Source organism: Nannobrachium achirus (assembly GCF_963921795.1).
Source record: "Nannobrachium achirus genome assembly, chromosome: 20".
Classification (NCBI taxonomy): Eukaryota; Metazoa; Chordata; class Actinopteri; order Myctophiformes; family Myctophidae; genus Nannobrachium; species Nannobrachium achirus.
The window spans coordinates 40,728,627-40,745,479 of record NC_137827.1 but is presented as its reverse complement, the minus strand read 5'-3'; the positions used below and the strand labels follow the sequence as shown (position 1 = coordinate 40,745,479).

At 40.8% G+C, this 16,853-nt stretch overlaps 1 protein-coding gene across 1 annotated transcript in view; it reads left to right on the top strand.

The window, feature by feature from the left end:
* Nucleotides 1–14,221, top strand: part of LOC308306448 (zinc finger MYM-type protein 4) — a 52,802-nt gene extending 38,581 nt beyond the window's left edge. Inside the window, exons 15-25 of the mRNA XM_080751454.1 lie at nt 5,682–5,821; nt 5,938–6,055; nt 7,023–7,328; nt 7,953–8,029; nt 8,216–8,345; nt 8,874–9,025; nt 9,847–9,961; nt 10,756–11,046; nt 11,897–11,978; nt 12,466–12,534; nt 12,632–14,221. Of these exons, the coding sequence (XP_080607580.1) occupies nt 5,682–5,821; nt 5,938–6,055; nt 7,023–7,328; nt 7,953–8,029; nt 8,216–8,345; nt 8,874–9,025; nt 9,847–9,961; nt 10,756–11,046; nt 11,897–11,978; nt 12,466–12,534; nt 12,632–12,746 (1,595 nt within the window). The 3' untranslated portion in view covers nt 12,747–14,221. The remainder of the gene's footprint in view (nt 1–5,681; nt 5,822–5,937; nt 6,056–7,022; nt 7,329–7,952; nt 8,030–8,215; nt 8,346–8,873; nt 9,026–9,846; nt 9,962–10,755; nt 11,047–11,896; nt 11,979–12,465; nt 12,535–12,631) is intronic.
* The last annotated feature ends 2,632 nt before the right edge of the window (nt 14,222–16,853 follow it).

The window sequence follows — 16,853 nt, the reverse complement described above, 5'->3', positions numbered from 1 at the left end:
CATCTGTGTGTGTGTGTGGGGGGGGGGGGGTCTGAGAGGATGTAGAGGAAAAATTGTCGCAAAAGTGTATGACATTTCGATCTGGTGTGGATCTCAAATAATCCACACTGGATCAAAAACTCTTTTCAAATAAAGGCATCCTTACCATTGTCGTTGATGTGCGGATTCTACCTTTTTAATTATTCTCGTCATGTGACATTTAAGTAAATGATTTCACATCGCTATACCTTGCATGTAAGCTGACTGACTTTTGAAGAGGGTCAAGTGTTGGTGACCCGAGTTTCTCTTTTTCAGAGTCTCCTGGTGTCCTGAACGGAGAGCCTGAATGCCTGCCATTATCAACGTCGTCTTCGGAGAAAGAATGACAAACTAGTTGTGCCCAATGTGTACCCATGGCCATGTCCTCCTTACTGACCTGTGGTGTAAGTGATATGAAAAAGGTGATGCTCTATATTCTGATAGGTCTCGTTGCTATATAGTGTTTGTTCAGTAACATTGGTCTCACCGTCTCTCCAGTTCTTTAGTGAACAGAAAATACATTTTCAGGTTAGGATACCAATGAGGACAGAGAACCCCACAATGATCATTTATCAGCTTAAAAACGTGTAATGTTCCAGTTCCAACTTTGTTCTTTAATTAGTTTATGCTGCATCACTTCCAATTTCACTTGTTTATCCTGTATACTATATAAGTTCTCTCACCTAAGTGGATGAAATTGATATCCTTGACCTGAAAATGTTTCTATTATAGAGCTGGTTACTGAACAAACACGCTTTTTCTATGATTTATATCAAAATATAGAGCTATTTAACACCCAAATAAAATCCCTTACACCCCCTTGAATTATTTTTGTATATTTCTCTTCAGATGACCATCACATTCCCAGTCATTCTGCTTTCCATCCAGTTTGAACATTTAGAATTTTGCACTGCAGAACAGAGTCGAAATGGATGTGAATAATTTCCTGCTTGTTACGCATTGGCATGTTCAACAATAGGAATCACATTGTAATGGCACATTAATGAAAGACAGGTGCTAATAGGCTCTGTGCATCACTGTCATCTTGGATTATCAGAAGGCGTCATACCCGTTTCCTGTCCTGGTTCGTTTTTTCAACTTCAGCTTAGTTTGATTGTGTATGCAGTGGATTTGAGCCGAACACACATCATGAAGGTGCTGTCCATGCATTTCTGATTCAAGTTTGCTGTTGAGTCAACACAAAGAAGCAGGGACGTGCTGGCCATTGGGAAAAGCGTGACAACTCCCGAACGGCCGGTTCATTCCCGGCCGGTCCAGGCCGGCCATTAGGAAAAAATTAAAAATAAAATGTCAGCCTTTGTTCCATTTTGGGGGCTGGGCGGCCAACAAAGTAAATTGTCACTGTCGGGCAGAAACCTCGTATCTCCAAGTTTCAAATGTATACATTTTTTCGCAAAGCAAAGCCCTGCTTCATCATACAAGGCCGTTGCACAAAAGTAGTGAAAACAGCAGATCTACAAGCACACAACGCCTCGCGTTGTGTGCTTGTAGATCGGCTGTTTTCACTAATTTAAATCATTTTTAAAATGATAAATACAAAACAAACGGTTTTGGACATACAAGGTTTCCACCCGGCAACGACGAAATATAACTCATGTACAGTAATTGGCCCACTGGTTTGTCACTTGTCATGATCTGAAATGGCAAATCTTTGAGTAGCAGCAGCGCTATAGAGAGAGATCTCTCTCTATAGCGCGCAATGAGGGCCTCTCCAACTCTTTTTCCCGGGCCGAATCAGGGGCCCAGCACGTCTATTGGAAACTGAACCAGAACAGTGAACAGCTACTGTATGCTTGACGCCTTCAGTAAACCCGGGACTACGCTTTTATGCAAAGAGCCTATTGGACTGTACATAAAAAGAACAGTGCTTTTACTGATAAATTAATTCATGTCTGATTTCTGTTCCATTCTGCAGATGACTAAAGGGGACCTTTAAGAAATATAAACCTATTTTGGGTGTTGTATTTCATAATTACACTGGGCTTTGATTAAAAAAAGGGCATTGTGTTTGTTCAGAGGCAACAGAGAAAAATTGAGAGATACAAATGTACCTCTTGAATTGCAAGGAACCATTGAAACTGATTCCAACCACTACTCCTGCAATATTGTGTGATTTACAATGTGATTTGTATTTATTTGTGTTTATTTTATTGTGTTTTTAAATATAAGTGTTAGTATGTGGGTTAATGTTGACAATGTTTTCATCGTTTAATAAAATGATATCCTGCAAAATCCTGAGTAGTTAACTTTTGAGAGTGTATCCTTTTGTGCACTCAAGAGTTAGATAAGCTGAGTATTTTGCGTTTCAGCCTTATTAGGTTTGACTGAGTTAACGGTGTTTCATAAAACTCAGGTTTCACTTACAGCCTTACTGAAGGTGGATGAATCCTCTTCATGGGGATTGTGTGAGATGGAATACATGTGCTTATTCAGCTTAAAAAGCTATGGACTGATCAAGTTGAATATACATCACAATGAAAAACCTGAATTGTTCTTTGTATGCTCATTTGTTTTCACAAAAAGCAAAGATGCCATCGTACTATGGAGTGCCGATTAAGCTTAAAGGTAGGGCAGGTGATTTTTTTTTTAATATATATTTGTTAAATGGCTCTATCAATGGAACTCATAGTTGTAGAGTGTTTGTTCAGTAACTGGGGTCTTCCCATCTCCCCAGCTCTTAGGTAAACAGAACATTTATTTTCAGATGGTGATACCGATCCAGTCAGGAGACAGAACTCATACAGGTTGAAGAGATGAAACGCAGAACTGAGCAGACAAAATTGATACTGGAAAGCTATATAATATTGAAGATGATGAATGGGTACTCTCTCCTAATAGGTTGAAATTGGCAACCCAGCTGAAAACATATTTTTGTTTATTAAAAGAGACAGGAAGATCCCTTGTAATGAAAAAACACTTTATAGCAATTATAATATAGAGCTTTACCTTTAGTAAATTCTTCAGGCTCCAAAAACTAAAGTAATCTATGAATGGGGAATTACACCAAACGATGACAGTAGACAGATTGGAGGTTTTACGTGGGGGTTAGGGCCCCTTCACGATGGGGATCATGTCCTTGATTTGGAAATATTTATTTGAGACAAAAGGTCCAGCAAGAGATGTACATTATGAAGAATTTGAGCATACTATGAGAGTTCCGTAGCTACTGAAATGGGAAATACACTGGATTGAAATCTAGGCACACTTCAGATGGATCCTCCAGATAGGTGCTGCAATATTAAATTAATCACGAAGTGCAGGCCATACAGCTAAAGCCTCGTCTCAGATTTTGAGATAATACAATACTGTTCAATTGGGTAATGTTCATATACCTGGAGCATTGTAGATCAAACTTTGGTTTACTTTCTAAAGGAGACAACATGTACCTCACTGCTCATACTCTTGGTGTGAGCCAGAGATGTTTACAAATGACCTTTTTTCCATGATACAGTGCTGTATTACTACCAGAACCAAGTTGTTTGCTAACTGCCAAGAATGTTTGATATTTTGACTGTTAAAAATGTTGAATTGCATTCTTTTTCTCTCTCCAAATAATACCTTCTTGTGGAAACGTATACAAAAAAAAGATTAAATCAATTGATTTATCTGAATATTATTGTTGTCCTTGTATTCTTTGCAGAGGTATGAGTGTTTTATGAGTTTATGAACATTAGATTATTAAAGTCTATACATCAACAGAAAAAAAAGAAAACTATACCGACATAATGCTAAAAGTCAGAAGTTCACAAGCTGAGATCTAGTAGCTGTTCTGTTGAAAACTAAAATAAGTAAATGCTTTGAAGGTGTCATCAGTCTGGTCCAGACCCGACTACCTGTTTCCTACTGGAGAACCAGGCATTTAGAGCTCTCAATAATAAACTATAAACACAAGTGCTGTTGCAAGCTCATTGGATTGGAAACCCCAAGGATGATAATCAGACCCAAGGCCTATTGAGGAAAAATGACTGAGGTTCAGGATTCAGGTACATTGTGTCCCACATACCGTCTGTCTGGTCCAAAACTGTTACTTTCAGAAAGGTGAGAAATCCATTCCTCTACTTGTTGTGACTCCCTCGATCCCTCTGGTCAGTTATGGCCAGTGGGGTATACGCTTTAACCATGTCTCTGGTCAGGCTATTGAATTCTTTCAATATAATACCACAATTAAACGATTAGAAAATGCATATGGATCCCAATAAACCTGTCTCTATTTTGTCCAACTTTCCAAATTTTGACAAACAAAAAAGAATATGTAATTTCAAAAGAAAATAAAGAGTATATTCATTATGAATAGGCTCTTCACGCTCCCGGCTTCACAAGAACTAGCAATGTGAGAAACTTGTTAACTCGGAGAGTCACAGCTCCTATATTGATTTAAATAAAAATAATAAAATATGTTTACAAATGTATGGACTGTCTTCTTGTTTTCTAAATAAAGGATGTGTGTCACATTTAATTCAAACAAATCAAACAAATGGGACACTTAATTAGAGCCCAAATAAAATTCCTACGACATCAGTATTCAACCAGTGAAATTACAGTGTTTTACGATGCCTCATAAGGATTGCATTGACAGCTGCAGTACACCGTTCTCTCTTACCCGAAGTGGGTCTGCTGTTTCACTTGTGGCGTTTCTATAGCTGTGTGTGCACTCACCCATTTCCCTGTACACAAATGTACTCCCCACCCAACTTGTCAATCTCTACACAACTACCTGTAGTAACAAATTAAATTAATGTTCTCCAATTGTTGCATTAGCGGTATATCTCTCATATTGTTTCCTGTTATATTCCATAATATACAATGTGCATCAATCTTGTCTTTTGAATTGTTTTGAGCCACCAAAGACATACAATTGGCTGATTTCTGTATCCAGATTCTTTTTTTCACTTTTGAAAAAGACACTTCCTGAATATTTGAATGTGAAAGGGTTTTTATATAGACAGTATTTTAAGATATCAGTATTCAGTAACATAAAATAATGCAGTGTTTTCTTTTAGATCATTTTAGATCATCAGTCTTGTCTAGTGCTTTCTTTCAAGCATATTTCTTGAAGACAACATGACCTGACCATCTCTCTCTGCTTATGTGTAAACCAACTAGAATGGGGATCTCATCTGTAACTCTTAACAGACCATATTTCTACCCACACTGTATTGCATTCAAGACCCTCTCCTGTACACTGTGTACTGATGCATTTAACACAGACGGAAAAAAGGTAAATGGAAATAGTCTCAAAGTGTAATTGAACAAGTGAATCATGGACATGCTGAATGATAATGCCACATGTGTTAGTCATTTTAGTCACAAAGAATTAGATATTAGTTTAGATATGTTTCTCAGAGTGGTCCTTGAGGGGGTTCCAGGGGGTCCCCAGCAAAATCAGATGAACCACTAATGTACATCTAGAGAGATTTTTGAAACATTTAACAACACAAATGTTGTGGTGGTCCCTGTCACACATTCTTTCAAGATGGGACTCTGTGGCCAAATATATCTTAATTTGGGAATTCTTGACATGATGATGATGAAAACGTTTGAGAACCACTGCATTAGTTGACATCCCCCTCCTGGACTGGGCGGCACCATAGTAAGAAACCCCTCTTCCTGTCTGTGTCTGTCTTGTCTCATTAATTTCCCAGGTGCGTCCCAGTGCAGTTCCTCTGGCGGAGTGGAGAAAGTGAGGATGGTGATGGTTCCTGTCCCGGTACCTGTCTTTATTCCTGTGCCCATGAACATGTACTCCCAGCACACGCCTGTTCCTCTGGCCATACCTATGCCTGTACGTATGTGCTCCTCTGTGTCATTTGCACGAGACTCATGCCTGCAAACAGTCTGTGGATTGGTGCACGTCTGGGCTAACGTGTCTGTTCCGTTCTCGGATGATTCTTCCACCAGATTCCAGTACCCCTGGTGCTGCCACAGAAAAAGGAAATGAAAGATGCAGCTGTCCAATGGGAGCCATTGGCTGAGGAGGAAAAGGGAACTGAGAGGGACAAGATTGTCTCCTATGGAGGTGAGGTCTACAGGGATTTTGAGTATTGCAAGGTCCCTAGTGCCAAGTTCTGAGGTCCAGCACTGGTTCTGAATGGCTGTCCCTCAGTAACCTGCAATCCTGTGATCTGTTAAGTAATGGCTTTGAGAGGGATACACACATCATTTGTTTGTGTGTGATGCAAGGCAGGGATTTCATGGGGGCCCCCATGACCATCATGCCCCATCAGTTTGGCCATTTGCCCTTCAAAACATTTTGTCCCGCAGCCGCAGTGGCTTTGATGCCCCGCCCACATTGCCCCAGCGGATTTCACAGTTTTCTCCTCTGCCTCTATCCTATCAATATGTATTTTAGACAACACAGACTTTCAAGAAGCTGAATTGTTATTGGGCAAAATCAAGTGAAACACTGCGCACATAACCAGTGGTTGGTTGAAGCGTTGGAACGCGTGGCTATTTTTGTTTATAGCACACAAATCTAGAAGAATAACTGAATAAGAACAGAATGTTGAGCTAGAGTCATGTCTTGAGATGAAATGGTGCTGTTGCGCTAATATGGCACTGGGGGAAAAGAACACAAGCTACCTTGAGGTTTGCACAGAGCGGTTTTAGTACATTGTTTCAATATGGGAAATATGGAGATAGCATTATGTACCAGGGCAGGTATTTCAAGGCCACCTACAGTTTGGTCTTTTTTGCTAAATAAACAGATCTTTTTATGTAAAGGATAAAATCATCCTTTACCCTTAAGTTCAATTCATTATTTATGTAGACTTAAAATCATGGTTCTTATTCTTGGGTTGCTGTTCCCCTGTTCTTTGTCCATTGTTCTTGCCTTCAAAAAAATTGGCAAAAACCAAAGGCCATGTGACCTTGCTGCTAAAATGATAAAATTCCAGGCTTAGTGTGATGGTGTGTGTGCGTGTGCGTGTGCGTGTGACTGTGTGTGTGTGTGTGTGTCTGTGTGTGTGTGTGTGTCTGTGTCCCAGACCAAGAGAGTACACACAGTGGAGAGGTGGAATCACAGGCAGTTACTCGTCTAAGCTTGGACAGTGAGGACCCTCTAACTGAGGGGAGTGCAGGACGTGCTGACCCATCCAGGACCACTGCGCATAAAGAGGAGAGCACAGAGTCTGAGGTCACACCGATGACGATGACCACCACGCCGCGAGACCCCTTGAAGAGCACACAGACAGAGGAGAGCCAGAGGACAGACGACAACCCCTGCAGCACCAGTGTGGATCAACAGCCCCCCTCCTCCCCAATGATGGATTTAGAGTCAGACCTCTCACCTGGTGAGCAACAAGTGGCATATTCTTTTATGTTTTTCCTTAAAAATACGCACAGGACCTGTGAAAGTTCAAAAGCCACTCGAATTGAATAGATTCGATAAGGTTTCATTGTCTATTTGAAAATTAGCTAGGTTCACATAATCTGTGGACAGTTGACTTAAGACGTGTATACTAATGACAGAACTTTTAGATAGTCACATTGTTTAAAGCATTTCAAAAATGGACTTCCCTTCATTTGTTCATTTGCTATGGTCGACTCTTGATGCTGTTCTGCATGGGCTCAGTCTATTACACTAGGGATTAGCAGACCAAACAAAGAAACTCATATCATCAGTTTTACATTAAAATGAGAAAACAGCAGGCACCCGCTAGTCTACTGGTCCAGACACATACCACTTAGGCATTGCCACATAGGCATGGATGCCTGGCGGCGTCGCCAGTTCGATTCCCGATCCGGACGACCAATTTCCTGTCAGTCTGCTGTCCTCTCAGTAAAGGCATAAAAGCCCCCCAAAAATCTAACAATAAAAATACAAAATAAAATAGAGACTTTCTCAGTTTCTTATTCCAGTAAAATTTTGACAAGAATGTCATTTTAAGATCATTCCTACTATCTTCTCTTTCCAGAGCGATATGACCTGGATTTGTCTGCTCCCCGGCGAGGATTAAAGAGACAGAGAGACGGCTCTCAGAGCCGGAAACGGGTACGACCACTTCAGTGAAACAACTGTCATTGGCCTCCGTTGTCATCCTACTACTGTATCTTCCACTGACTTAGAGCAGTTACATCCTCATCTAGCTGTTCCAATGCAATAAAAAAAAAACATTTAGAATTATAGCTTGGTGTGATCGGGTGTTTGTTATCTGCGTCTTCTCTCATGTCAACCCAGGGTAAGAGGCGTGTTTTGGACCGCAGTGCCCTGTCATCCCGCCCCAAACTGAACCACCTGTATGGGGTCAAAGCCTGGGGCAGCTGGGTGCTGAAGCACAACACACAGGCTGACACAGAACCACACAGCTGTGAGTAGAGCGCACAGGCGCACACACTGATTCTGTGCTACAGTTGCATTGCATTTGGTTGTGTTGTGTTGTGTTCTGTTCTGTTCTTTGATAGCAGTGTTTATTTTGACAGCAAATTTAGATTTTGTTTTAGTTCTAGTCTTTTGAATACAATTCTGTTTAGTTTTAGTAATATTTTTTTCACCTGAAAGGTTTTAGTTTTAGTCGACTAAATCTACAGTTGATGTAGTCAATGCCATCTCCAAGCCAAATAGCCGGTCTACAAGCACTGAGCTTGCAGCTTTGCAGCTATTTAATTTTCGGCAACCATATGACGACTTGTCTTAGGTCTACTGGATCACTTCTCCACTAGTCTACTTTTTATGTGTAGACTAAACTATAATTAGTCATATTTTTGGTCGTGATAGCTTAGTTTTCATTTAGTTCTTATTTAGTTTTCGTCAGTGAAAAAAGGTACCGCCGTTGTTGGTGGACATTTTTCGTCATAGTTTTAGTCGACGAAACCAACGTCTCTTCCTCCTCCTCCAGCCCGTTCCAGAGTGGTGAAGGAGGACATTCTTCAGTGTGACTCCTCAGAGCTGAGCTATGCTCTGTGCCGCTTCATCAAGGAGGTGCGGCGGCCCAACGGAGGCACGTACTCTGCTGACAGCATCTTCTACCTCTGTCTGGGGATACAGAAGGTCAGTGGTGTGAAGCTTAAGCTTTTCAGACCCCCCCCCCCCACACCCTGATGAGCACTAAGAGTTGAGGCATTACATTTTGGGAGAGTGTTTTCTGCTGGTGATTCAGTCCGAGTGTATCAAAGGGTGCGTTCGGAAATGCGCACCGGGTGTGGTTAGGGTTATGGGTTATGGTTAGGTTTAGGCATAGTTTTACTGAGGTTAAGGTTAGGGTTAGGCATAGTTTTACTGAGGTTAGGATTAGGGTTAGGTTTAGGCACTCACTACACTGAGCACACACCCGGTGCGCATTTCCGAAAGCACCCTTTGATACACTCGGATTGAAACACCAGCAGAAAACACCATCCTATTACATTTTGTATAAGACTGTTCTATTGTGAAAATAGCAGACCTACATGAGCACGAAGATCGCCCCTGGGGGGTCCCCAGACTCCCCATATTCTTTCTTTTACTTTTTTCTTTTTACTTCTACTCCACTACATCTCGGATCCAAATAGTGTACTTTCACTCCACTACAATTATTTGAAAACTTTACATAATACATAAATACATAAACCACTTTAGCCCTATTTTATACCTTGGATATTTGAAAATAGCCGATCTACAATGCGACGCGTTGTGAGCTTGTAGATCTTCTATTATTTTCAAATATTTTGTACTTTTATTTTTGGTACATTTTTATTTTGATGTCAACACTTTCATACTTTTACTCAAGTGCATTTTGAATTCCGGACTTTTACTTGTAAGATAGTATTTTCTATATTGCAGTATTGATACTTTTACTTCGTAATCATCCAATGTGTGTCTCTCTTTCTCTGCAGTACCTGTTTGAGAAGGGCCGCATTGAGAACATATTCACCGATGAGCTGTACAGTCAGTTTTCTTTGGAGATTGCCAACAGGCTACAACATTGGAAGCCTCAGTTGCTACCCAGCGGTACGCTAATTGCTCTATTTCCTTTTTTCACCCTTTATTTGCACTAATTTTCATGAGCATTAGTCTGTTGGATTCAATTATTCCATTTCGATTAGATAAAGGCTGAAGAACATCTGGTTTTGCTTAAGATGCTTAAACACCCATTTTCAACATACTCATCTACTCACTCATTGGTGGGCTGTGGACAATTCACAATCCTGCCTACCAATGACATCATTGATGTGGATTCCAAGCTAATAGAAACTACATCTAATACAGAAACTCTCATCTAAAGAAGCCATTGCTTTTGTCTTAAAACAAAGTTCAAAGTAACTATTAAATACATTAGCGTCCTAACAAGTCCTGTTTAGTATGCCATTAATAATCCCTGTTTTACAATATTGAATGGATTTTTATTTATTCTTTTTTCGGGAGCAGGGCATTGAGGGCAAGTTCAAAGTAACTGCATTAACCACATTAGTGTCCTAACAAGTCCTGTTTAGTATGCCATTAATAATCCCTGTTTCAAAGTAACTGCATTAACTACATTAGTGTCTTAACAAGTCCTGTTTAGTATGCCATTAATAATCCCTGTTTTACAATATTAAATGGATTTTAATTTTATTTTTTTCTGGGATCGGGGGCTATCGGAAACGTCAATGTGTTAACCCATTTAGCCATAGAAATATTTAATGCTTTAACTATTGAAAAATAGCAGATATACAAGCTCACAGCGCAGCACTCGGTGCCGCGCTGCGAGCTTGTAGATCTGCTATTTTTGAAAAATCGTGATTTTTTTCCCCCACCACTGCCAGGCGGTCTGATGCCCTCGCGCGTGCAGGAGGCCTACCTGTGGGACTGCAAGCAGCTGGGGGCTTACTCCCCCGTGGTGCTCCTCAACACGCTGCTGTTCTTCTGCACCAAGGCCTTCCGCTTCACCATGCCCCATCAGCACCAGCGGCTCTCCTTCGCCAACTTCACGCGGCGCTCGCGGCCCTGCAGCCACCGGGGCAAGGCCCTCTACCTCCACCACCGGGGGCGCCAAGGGGCCGCCGCCGCCGCCGGCGACGACGACGACACTGCCATGGCCGACCACCAAGGCACAGGTAAATATTGGTGGTTGTGGTTTTTTTTGGGGGGGGGGAGCTTGTTCCTAAAGTGTTTGCTCATTTGGGCTTGCTTGTGCTTGCCATGTATTCAATTCAAAAACCACTAGAGGTTTTTGAATTGTTACATGGCAAGGACCCCCAAAAGAATATCTATTTGTCCGCCGAAACCCATCTGAAAATACAAATATTTTGTGCCCTGTACAAGATTTGTGTTGTTACATTTTTAACATTGTTTTTAACATATCATTTGTGACATGGTAAGACGGAATTCATTTCCCAGCGGATTCCTCACGGCTCGCATCATTGCAACTACACTTGCAATTTCACAGAATTGCACCTTTCTAGTTATCTACTATATTAAAGTTACCGGTTTGTCTGTGTTCCCAGATTATGTCCAAATGGTTACACCCATGGATACTGTTATAAATGTGCTATAAATTGACATATTCGCTATGTATTTCTAGGCTCTAGGTTAAAGTATTTGAGTGAGTGATTGAATACTTTATTAACAATATTAGGTAGTATAGTCAAAGGTTAAGCATTGTGTTCCATTGTACTCAATTCATCAAATAAAGAAAATGAAAAAGTAGCAGGTCTACGCATTTCGAGCTTGTGGATCTGTTACTTTTGATACTTTTAGGTGATGCTAGGACACTAATCTACAAAAAATATCACACCTATTGTGAAGTGATGCTATTTATGAGTTAATTTCATTAAGCGTCAAGCATCAAGCTTGGCCAATGTGACCCTGGTACAACAAACTTTGAGCGCTTTGTGCCAAGATGTAGGCCACGCTTATAATACTGTGTATTTTTCTGTGATTCCACATTGTTGGTGCTGTTCCCAGAAGGAGACCTGGAGATACCAGAGAACATTAGCAGCCCTCTCCACTGTCCTGTCAGACTCTATGAGTTCTACATGTCTAGATGGTGAGACATGCATGCACAGTGCACACACAAACCAGGCTTTCACACACACACACACACACACACACACACACACACACACACACACACACACACACACACACACACACACACACACACACACACACACACACACGAGACAAACATAACCATAATACACACCATGCTAACATAAAATGCCATTATGTGCACTTATGATACACAGATATTACATAGAAAAGCACACAAGAACAAAAACATATGTGCCGCCACTCTTCCCTACCTAACATTTTTCGCCTAGGTTTTATTTTTTGGTGAAAGTGTCAATGTATTTAATCTTAGTTTTTCTTATCGTAGCTTAGTTTTTATTTAGTTTCCGTCAGTGAAAAAGGGTAGTCAACGAACATTTTTTACCCACCATTACATACAAAGTGACATGATAGCAACTGTTTATGCTTTGAGTTTTACTCAAAAACTGTACTGAATATAGACCCCCCCCTCTCCTCTCCAGCCCAGAGTCAGTCAAGAAGAGCACTGAGTTCTTCTACTTGCAACCTGAAGGGTCTGTCCATACAAACAGGTCAGAGCTGTTCCTCCGCCTTCGTAACTTAATCCGTTTGATTGAAAGGACATTTTGAAGTAATGAAATTAATACATTGAACCTCTCTCTTCAACAGTTCCCACTGGTACACCTCCAAGCCACTGGAAAGAAGCACCTTAGTCAGCATGCTCACACGCATCCTGGCCGTCATGGAGGTGCAGCATGATATTTTTGGTATCGGCAAAACCTAGTTGCATTTCAGTATATGTGGAGGTGCAACAACAGGATCGGGAAGTGGCATCACCCACCGACGGGGTTGGGTTATCAGTGGGTTTTGGTTACGAGTGGATTTTCAATCCCTACAGGTCTTGTCGGGAGTAAAAAGGGAATGATGCATTATCAACCACTTTCAACCTGGTGTCCATATTCTGGCATGTCATTGTAGGCCAAAGAAAAACAACATGTAGTAGAAATAAGCAAAAATAGCAGATCTACAAGCTCACAATGCTACACGATCAGTGTGTTGCATCTTGATGCATTTTTTTTAATATTTGTTATATCTTACTTTCTTACTTAATCTTATCTTTACTTGGCTTGTCCTTTTTTCCCATTACAATCCAGTATTAGGTCTATTATTTGATGTTTTCATGTAGTCAGTGCTGTCTTGTGGAACATGCCACACTAACATTTGGCTGCATGTACCTGTATGAGTGAGTGACAATACATCCTCTTGATTCTTGATTGTGAGCTTGTAGATAGGCCATTTTTTGTTTGAAAGCTTTTACCATTTTTTGACAACAGGGCCTAAGTGGTTGATGACCTTCTTTGTTGACTCAGGAAGGACATTGGTGTTCATGCTCAACTCTTCTGCATTAGTGACCTCTGCTGGGGAAAGATGGTTACAGTTTTTAATGCTCATTTATTACAGTGGTTCCCAGACTATTTTACCCCATTCTCTCGAGACAGAGTCTGTAGCTAGCTACTGAAAAGGATCGACCTTTTCTTTGACGATGGCTAGCCTGATTGATTTTACCCCAACACACACGCACGCACACACACACACACACACACACACACACACACACACACACACACACACACACACACACACACACACACACACTATGTATTTCTCGCAAAATGAAATAGTGAATAGTGAAAATAGCTGATTTACAAGCCCACAACGAGTCACATCGCAATGCATTGTGAGCTTGCAGATCAGCTATTACCCCCTTTTTTCCTTTTAGAAGAGAAAATGTAAAACTTTTTTACTATTATTTACAAACCTTTTTACTATATGCACCCCAGGTTGGGAACCACTGCTTTACTACATTTCCTTCACTATGTAATCCTGACTCTTTTTATACCCTCATATACTGTACTGTATGCTCTTAGGCAGGCCTGTTTAAACTGGCAGCCCAAATCTCATTTCCTATCCAGATTGGAGTTGGATTGGTTTTATGCATTCTGAAGTGTGCTGTGTGTGTGCGTGCGTGTGTGCGTGCGTTCAGACTGCATAAATACAATGCGATTCCAATCACTCTCATCCGGATATGCCACCAATCGGATTTGGACAGCCAGTCTGAACAGGCCCTTGATATCTATCTACTATCTTCTCTTCTTTCCATTGTGCCCTTGTACACTACAACGTTGCAGAGAGATTAAACTGAGTTTTTGTATCTGCAGCCTCCTGCAACCGATGGCTCAAATAAATAACCTTGTATGATCACATCTACAGTTTCAATTAACTAAACATATCGCCACTGTCGTGCAAAAACCTTGTATCTCTATGTTCTATGCTGTCAAGCTGTGTGTTGTCCGTGTCCGTACATACAGTACTGTGCATGTTTGGTTGTGCAAAGAGAATTCCAGTGTGTTTCAGCCAGTTGAAGGTAGAAGGGCTGGTCTGTGCTCAACAGGGACAACTTGAATCAGAGAGCACAATACCTGGGCACTTCAGGAGAGACTACCCAAATTATACTGGAGCACTCCACTGGTCTGCACATATTTATTATTTTGCAGGGGTGTTTGCTTGTGCATCACGGTTTCATTTTATTTTCTGTTCCACCAAAGTCAAGTGTTATGTAGAAAGTAAGCCTTGCCGAGCCATGAGTCCCATATGACTCGGCCGAACCATGAGGCTCATAGTTATGTACTGTTCCTAAAAAAGGTTATTAAAGGGCCATTTATGTAGTAATTTCTATTGAAGTGTGCATTCTCATTGACTATTCGTGTGTTTCAAATGTAGTCCTACACTGGCCATGTTGAGGACCAACACCGTTGTTCTGATTGGTGTAGAACATTAGTTCTATGCCAATCAGACAAATTGAAACACCTGTTTTGGTCCTCAACATGGCCCTGTAGGACTACATTTGAATCCCATGAATACATTAATTTGTTAGTATGTTTATTCAAGGTCAAGGACCGCCTTTACTCAGAGTGTACAAGTGGAACCAAATGGACCCTGTGGGGTTCACCTGTTCTGGTTTATTGACAGTGGCACCACTTGTAATTATAGGGTGCTTTACTGACTCTGTCAGTCAGTCAGTCAGTCAGTCAGTCAGTCAGTCAGCCAGCCAGCCGGTTGGTGGACAGACTTGTGCACAAGTGACTAGCATATTATATAATTTATTATGACTATAGACAATTTATTGTGCATGCAAAGAGTCATTATTGTTTAAAAGGGTTATTACTCACCAGAAATACAGAAATGACAAAGAAAATAGCACAAGATGAGTTATTAATGTCCAAATTAATCCCAGGGTTAAAAAAAATTATAAGATGATACAAATTGTAATACGAGAAAGTAGCAAAAAGTAATAATAATAGGTAGTCTGTATGTCTAGAAGCCAACAAAATCCCTTTGCAAAAGCATCTATGAGAGCTAGATAAGTTCCCTTCCTTGGTGCCTGAATTCTCTCTAGGAGCCAGGGAGGGTAGGGTTTGAAATCTTTTTGTGATTTACCTACAGTATAGGCCATAAAGATGTTTTGTTTTCCTATGGATTTCTCTGCCCTGAGGCTAGATCTTAGGCTAAATCAATACATAATAAATAATAATAAAAATAAATAAATAAAAACACTAAAATAACCATGCCTATCACGATAAAAAGATAAAATCCTTGTTTAGAATACTAAAACCATATATTTCACTCATAATGCTTCACAGTTATTACATTATTAGGGAGACAAAAAGAAAATCATCCCCAACAATACATTCTTGTATTTCAAAGAGTTTTATAAAAGTTGCGTGCATGGGCTGAAAAGTGAGATCCCAGAAAAACATTTCAAATGTTTTGGACGATGGTCGTGACCTTCCTGATGGCAGCAGGTAGGCCTTGACTTTTCTTTTCAAAGGGTGCTACTGTGTTTATAATGCTTTATTTGTGTGCTCGAAACTTGTGTGTGCCTCCAATAATGTTTGTGGTTACCCTTTCTTATTTCTCTTTCCCACCAGGGTCTACCATGGTCATATCTGTACAGTGCCCTACAAAGAGGTACAATGTTACCCTTTTTCTAAGAACTTCTGGGAACTCAGATTACTCTTTTTCAGCCTGTTACCCTCCAGTGCAACTACCAGACAACCGACACTGCACCGCCCGTTGTCGACTGGAATTGTCGAAACCCCATCCAGGCTGCCCTGAACGCCAGCAGTGCAGAGAACGTTTTGTCACAGAACAACTTAGGACCTTTAGGACAGTGCGTGTTGTGGCGTCCAAGCAGGGACGTTCTGTCACGATTGGCCCTGAGTGCAAGAGTGGCTCTTGCATTTTGGGCAGTGTGATATAAATCCTCATATGGGTTGGAAGAATAATCCAGAATAATCCAATTGAAATATAACTTGGGCCACTTCAAAGTGGCCATTATTTCAATTGCTGGGGGTTAAAACACTCCTCTGTTTCTCACAGATGCTGATTTGAGTTTTGCCCAGACAGAATGGGGTGACAGTGGTGTCATATCTGTCATGTGTGGTCTGCCCAGGACCTCACGGAAATCTGTAAAGATTATACAGAGCTAATAGTTCTTGGTAAGTTCCCCCTTCATCTCATATTTATCACACGCATACACACATGTTGGCTCACTCTCCTGCTAGTTTCAGTGAGTAAAGCACTGGCCTTAGAGCTGGGGCTGATCATCACCACAGGGATGAATGTACTAGAAACTCATCCTCTTGGCTTTACTTTGACTATTACCTATATAGCTACTTGGTGGGGTTCTTTGGAGGTTTGACTGAGGTCAACAAAGAAAATAAAAGAAAATAATATAATCTCAAAAATATATTGAACGCATTTCTTAAAAACAGACATGTAATGATCCTCATTCAATTAATATTTGAGTTTCTGGTCGGATTTTGTGCCA